Below are 7,026 nucleotides of genomic sequence, written 5' to 3'. Positions count from 1 at the left end.
CAACAGCAGCATGAGCCCTGTGTGCTAAAGCTCATGAGAGATTTTATACTTCAGGTGAAATAAATACACCCTGCTTGTGTTTCAGATCGGAGTTTCTTGTTCACTTGATACATGTTTACTTTGACCTGCAAGATCATGAGAACCGATTTTAAGATAAAAGAGGGAAAGAAGTGAGTGAGGACAGATTGTGTTTTCAGATATTCGGTACAGTGAGGAGCTGAGATTCTCTTTCATGCAAATAGCAGCTTTAGACACATTTGAAACAGCAAAACCATTTCGCTCACCCATTGCTGTAACACAAGTTTTTGTCAAGCAAACAGTTTTGCATATTGGTCATTTTTTAAAAATACACTTTTAGTTAGATGACTATTGATGGCAAAAATGTTTTCTTGTCAAATGGGTTAAAGAAGTGTGCATGTCTTCTCTTAAAACATGTCATGAATATTTAGAAAGAGCTTGTGCAGACTGCTGTGTTTAACACAATTTTTGCATCTATTGTGCTTAAACCTTTTTGCACATATTTCCCTAAAATATGTGGTTTTCAGAATATTTCACACATGAGAATCTGAAAGTCTACCAAGAACCACTTCTGAGTTAATACCACCTTTTCCTATAATTACACAATGATGCTCAGCACAGAGGTGAAAATCTACTCATGTTCTTCTCAGAGTTCCTCTGAGTTTGTTCCTTTAATGTTTCTTTCAGATTAAGATAAGCAAAGCAGCAGATCAGACACTGAATCTTCTTTCCTTTAGAGGCTGGACTTTATAAATATTAGCTAGTGGTATCTGCTGAGCTCTGCATGGTATGGTAGTTATTCGTAATGTTGCCTCACAGCATGAAGAAGGACCTGGCTTCAGATCTCAACTGGGTTAATGAGCACAGAGTTTTCATGTTCTTGTTATCTTTAGGTATTCTGGCTTCCTCTCACAAATTCTTCCAAAAAAGCATTTATGAAAATTTGCAGGTTTATAAAGTCCTAAACTGTATTTCAAAGAAATATGACATTGATTTGACTTTTCGTAATAGAACAAAAGTGTCATTAGCAGCATTTCCATTAATCATACACACACAAAATTTTATGTAACCGTTTACAACCGTCTCTGACATGATTTTTATTGACTTATCAAGTGAACAAACTTATTCACGTGTGATTTTAATTTAATTTCTTATTTAATTGGAACACCCCAATTGCAAAATTATATGTGTTTTTTTTTTTAACATTTGCAGAATATAGACAAACATTTGCGCACATTTGTAATGGAAACGCAGCTACTGTAACGCCTATTAGGACAGGAGAGTGCCCAGGGTGTTTTCTACGTCTCGCCATTTGACTGCTGGTGAATGACAGAAGTCCCAATGCAACCCTGGATTAAAGGGATCTAGCAAATGAATGGATAGATTTAGCCTATTATCATTTTTGAATACTTTCAATGACGCTTAAAATGGAAACAATCTGTAGCCAGAACAAAAACTTATGTAGATTCTTATCACAGCTTCCAGTAAGCAACATTGTGATAAATATGCTGCAGCCATAAGTTGCATGCCATGTGGTCAACCACTTAAAATGAAAACTCTCATGACTAGTCTACTTGTAGTTTCTTTTTTGTCATGTCTGCCTGATGAGTGAACACCCACATGGTGCCAGTAAGTAGATCTGTGTGGCTAAGCAGCATTCCAGTCTGATGGATCTGATTACAGCAAAAACAATCATCTGTCAACTAAAGTTAGGGAAGCAGCAAACATTTAATAATACTAGATTTTTTGTAACCTGAGCTTAATCATCCACATTTATAAAAAAAAAAAAAAAAAAAAACTTTACCAGTGTTTTTGGAATTAGCATTATTTGGATACACGAAAAAATATGGACATAGCTTTCTAAACTCTGTAGACTCCCCGTAGAAAAGGGAACAACACTTCTAGCACATCTAAAAATAAATAGAATATCGTGTAAAAGTGCAATATTTGTTGGAACTGAAACTGCCATTTTATAAAGATTCTTTTCAGAAACAACATGTTTTAAGCTTTTAAGTTTTGCAGGTCATATGATTATGGGTTGTAAATAAAGAAAACTCAACATTCAATGTCTCAGAAAATCAGAATATTGCATTAAGCCAATCAAAAACATAAATTTAAGCACCATTGCCAGGCTTCTAAAACGTCTTTCTATTCACTCCGTCCTTGGTTGGGTTTCCTCTTGCGTAAACAAATGCATCAATGCACCATGACATAGAGGCGATCAGCCTGTGGCCCTGCGAAGGTGTAATGGAGCCCAGAGTTCTTTGATAGCTGCCTTCAGGTCATCTGCCTTGTTGGGTCTGTTGTTTCTTATCTTCCTTTTGGCCACAACTCATTGATTTTCTATGGGGTTTAGGTCAGGGGAGTTTGCTGGCCAATCAAACCAGCTTTTGGTACCTTTGGCAGTGTGAGCAGGGACCAGGTCATGTAGGAAAATAAAATCAGAATCTCCATACATCTTGTCAGCAGAAGGAAGCATGGAGTGCTCTACAATCTCCTGGTGGATGACTGTGTTGACATTGGAAATCAGAAAATACACCCTAAACCACCACTGACTGTGGAAACGTCACGCTGGATATAAAGCAATGTGGATTCTGTGCCTTTTTGTTCTTCCTCCAGGCTCTGGGACTTTGAAATGAAATGCAGAATTTACTTTAATCTTAAAACAGGATTCTGAATAAATGTGCAACAGTCGTTCCCTTTCTATAGGATTGCAGAAAGGGCCAGGGAAGAAGCCGTAAAAAACATTGTCTGAAGTGGCTTGACATGGGGAATGCAACATTTGTATCAAAGCAAATTGAATCAAAATGTATTTGTATAGCACCTTCCAGCAACAAGGCATTTCAAACTGCTTTACATCATAGAAACACAAAAATACAGTCATAGAAGACACAGTCAACAACTGAAACATTACATTTTGTCAAATGCCATTGTTACACATCAAATTATTGATTAATGTTTCATTAATTATGTTTCAAAAGCAGGTGGATTTTTAGTCTTGATTTCAAGGCACTCGGTGTTTCTGCTGTTTTGCAGTTTTCTGGAAGTTTATTCCAGATTTGTGGTGCACAGAAGCTGCTTCTCCATGTTTGGTTCTGGTTCTGTGGATGCAGAGCAGACCAGAACCAGAGGACCAGAGCGGTCTGGAAGGTTGATACAACCCATGTGTGACAGACACAATGATAATGTAGTTTTTGGCCACTGATAATACATTGATGCATTGCATTAAAGTTGATAATAATATTGATTCATTGACATGCATAATGTTTTTATGGAAGTTTTCCATATGAGAGCAAAATGTATACAACTTACAAAAGCTAATCTGTTTCCCCATTCCTCTGCCTTCCTCATTTTTTTTATGGTTTTCTTAGAAATGACTTGTCTTCCTGGCAATCATTTCATCTCAGAGCTCATTCCTCTCTGAATACATGCAAGTTGGCCCAGCCCATGAACTCTCTTCAACTCTGACTTTAGCTCTGAGGAAAACCTCTCTCTCATCTGTACATGAGAAGGATATGATCTATGACTTACGGTAGATAGCTATTGTCAGCTACTTGTTTTTCCTGGTAGGTCTAAAACAAGTAGCTGACTTCTGTAACTGGTATTCATCTTTATTACAGAAGCTGCTTTACATGCAAATGTGTTTTTTCTAAACATCTGATAAAAGGCAAAGCATTAAATATATTTTTCCATGGGGTTTGTGAGGGAAAACAAGATGTCCATGAGTAATATATATTGTATTTACATGAGCTGCATGTTAAAACAGCTTTAAGGTTTAGCTTTGATGCATTTCTTCTTTTCAACTCCTCCTATTGTCTGAAGTAATCCATTTTACTCCTATAACCCTCATCAGCATCTGAGCCAGGTTTCTACAATCAGTGACTGTTTAGGGACCAAAGAGTACCAGATAAGTTTTTCCTTTTTAAAGCTAATTAATGAGGAGGAATTAATGATGTCCGGGACGATAACTGCGAGTCATAAAAGCTGGTTAAAAGTAAATGAACGCACAGGAGTGTTGGTGGAGGTTTGACAGCATCATGAACTTTAATCGAAGGGGCTTGCTTCTGAAGTAGTGGAGGTGGGTGGAGGGTCATTCAGACTGGACAATTTTATAAACTTGAGACCTTGTGGGATCTACATTTGTAAATGTTCGATTTCGCCTATGATGTTTCGGCTTCATGTTATTTTTAATATGACGCCAAAAAAGCATTCTGTCTCTCTTCATTTGCACAAATGCAGACAAACTTCAACTCAAATCAGAAAAGGATTGAAAAGTTGTTTTTCTTTTTCTGTTCTTATCATTTCATGAAGTATTTGTCACATAAGAAGGAATTTCGAACGACTGCGCCTGGTTCAAAACCAACAATGTGTCATGATGTGTGAGAAATAAATTGCACCAAAATGCAAGACAAAAAAACAGAATATGAATGATGATATGAGTTTTTATATAGAATTCAAACCAACTTACAAAAAACCCAACAAAAAGAAAACAAAAACAACAACAACAACAACAAAAAAAGGGGAACACACAAGGAGCCAAGAAGTGAGCAGAGTTCAGGAAAATGGGGAAAACAGAGGAAACAGGAAACAGCCATTTGTACAGGGACAAAATGTGAAAAAAAGAATAGTCAGACACCAAAATGATCTGGATGGACAGGTGACCTGTCTGAGGTGTACCACACTGCTTCCCCACTGATTGCTGGAAACCAACAAGTCATTTTCTGCAGGTATGCAAAGTGACAGTGTAACTTGCATATCTGCAGTTTAACATTCTCTTTATGATAAAATGCATGAACAGAAAAATGAACAACCAGAACCGCATCAGATTCTTAAGAACCTTTTTGGCTCTTGCATCTTCGAAGACTGTTTACTGCTACATATAAATGCATGCTGATGGTATCTTTTAAACTGCAAAAAACAAAACAAAAACAAAAAAAGAAAGAAAACAAAAGCCAAAAGCATATGTGTTGACAGGTATGTATTTACTTAATGTTGAAGTTTTGAAGGAAGGATGTTGAAAACCAGGAAGAAGGAAGGACTAAATTAATTCTTTGTCTAAGTCTTGGCAGGTTTACCAGCATGAAATGCTGCGCGAAACGACACACCCAGATTGTATAAAAAGAAAGATATTGACTGCAAAAGTCAGTAGCTTCTGGCACTGCTGGAAGTCCAACGTGAATGCAGACAGACAACTGAGGACTTGAGGCTCAACTTCATAGCAGGTGATCTTATTCATTCTTAACATTCCTAAGCTTGTTTTATAATAAATGTTGGGAAATATACATGTTTTTCAGTTACAAAATTGGAAAATATGTTTTCACTCCAATATGTAATGTGATGAGAATATTTATTTTTTCTTTTAGAGATGAATAAGTTCCTCTGCCTATTGGCTGTTGGTTTAATCCTTGGCTTGCAATGCCAAGTGGATGCCAGTGAGTAATTTTCTTCTTCCAATGTCTTACAAAGAATTGAAAACAGATTTATTACAGAAGTAAAACTTTAAAGTAACCATTTTTTTTGTTAAAAGGGAAACAACATCCTTTTAAATATGACATAACTAATATAACTGGATTTCCTAATTTTGTTACATTAAAAGATTTCTCTATTCCATAACTAGTTCAAAAAAGGAACTAAGGAAACTGATTCTGTTTGCATTCAGAACGCCATTTGAGCCGCAGTTTCATCGAAAAATGTGTGAAAAAGGCTAAAACCAATGTGGATGACGCCTATACGTACTCCCGCCAAGTGTGAGTGTAAAACTCCTGCTCCTCTTCCTTTCTTTTGCTGCTTAATGTTGAACTGAATGATCATCAAGAAATATGTGAACAAATACCTGAACCATTTAAACAACACAGGAGCCTTGACCGGGTGAGGAGAAATGCAGCAAGCCCTGCAGACATCCTGAGAATGCTGAAGCAGCCCAATGGACCATCCAGAGAGGCGGTGCGCGCTGCAGACTACATGGCCAACACTCTGCATGTGATTAACCACTACCTGTCCAAACGTCACAAACGCTCCATCAATGCCACAGGTACGAATCTCAATTTATCTCTTTAAGGCTTGCTTGCATGAATTGACGTCACACAGCTAAGATTTGCTTTCCTTATGCTTCATTTAGACCTTATCTCTAAGGGTGATCTGGATGTGATCGCCAATCTGACAGGCTGCGCTGCTCAAGTCAGAAATATTTACTGCCGGGATCTTCCCAATATCAACAAATATCGGACGGCAAACAGCATCTGCAACAACCTGTAAGGGAAATATTCATTATCAGTAGTTTGCTTAATGTCACCGATAGCCAGAAGCAAAAGTTGGATAACCAAAAATACAACAGCAGCAAATATCATTCAAAATAATTTGTAACATTTCAAAACTATGGGAGTATCAAACTTGGGTTTTATTGTTGTCACTTATAGTGACAACCCTCGCTGGGGTGCCTCCAACATCCCGTTCCTCCGCTGGCTGCCTGCTGAGTATGAAGATCGCATCAGTTCTCCTAAAGGCTGGACTCATGACGTGAAAGTCAACGATCACCTTCTTCCCTTGGTAAGCACATAGAGTATATCTTATTGTCCCCTTTATGATGTCCAGATGACAACACTTGTTATCTTTGTCTCCATTTCTCCCTCAGGTGAGAGATGTGTCCAACCGTATCTTGGCAACAGCTAACTCTGATGTGGAGAATGACCCCCTCTACACCCACCTGGTGACAATCTTTGGCCAGTGGACTGACCATGACATCACTTTCCCCCCTCCCTCTCCCTCCATCAGGTCATTTAATGATGGCATTGAATGTGAAAAGACCTGCGGCAACACAGAGCCATGCTTCCCCATAGAGGTCTGTGTTAAAACTTTAAAGCATTACATTAACAAAAGCTAAAACACATTTGAAGCATTGAAGTGTAAAAGTTTCATGTCCTCTAAACAGTTTCCCTCAGGTGATCCTCGCATTCGGGACGACTCTGAAGAGTGCATGCCATTCTCCCGCTCCGCGCCAGCTTGTGGTTC

At 38.0% G+C, this 7,026-nt stretch overlaps 1 protein-coding gene across 1 annotated transcript in view; it reads left to right on the top strand.

The window, feature by feature from the left end:
* Nucleotides 1-4,987: 4,987 nt before the first annotated feature.
* The window catches only part of LOC103151887 (eosinophil peroxidase-like), a 4,994-nt gene continuing 2,955 nt past the window's right edge, over nt 4,988-7,026 (top strand). The window contains exons 1-8 of the mRNA XM_016681777.1: nt 4,988-5,240; nt 5,382-5,450; nt 5,678-5,765; nt 5,874-6,049; nt 6,137-6,269; nt 6,435-6,564; nt 6,650-6,856; nt 6,947-7,022. Of these exons, the coding sequence (XP_016537263.1) occupies nt 5,384-5,450; nt 5,678-5,765; nt 5,874-6,049; nt 6,137-6,269; nt 6,435-6,564; nt 6,650-6,856; nt 6,947-7,022 (877 nt within the window). The 5' untranslated portion in view covers nt 4,988-5,240; nt 5,382-5,383. The remainder of the gene's footprint in view (nt 5,241-5,381; nt 5,451-5,677; nt 5,766-5,873; nt 6,050-6,136; nt 6,270-6,434; nt 6,565-6,649; nt 6,857-6,946; nt 7,023-7,026) is intronic.

This window comes from Poecilia formosa, unplaced genomic scaffold (genome assembly GCF_000485575.1).
Source record: "Poecilia formosa unplaced genomic scaffold, Poecilia_formosa-5.1.2 Scaffold295, whole genome shotgun sequence".
Taxonomy (NCBI): Eukaryota; Metazoa; Chordata; class Actinopteri; order Cyprinodontiformes; family Poeciliidae; genus Poecilia; species Poecilia formosa.
Note: the sequence above shows the minus strand (reverse complement) of the source record. Positions and strands in the feature narration are given on the sequence as shown.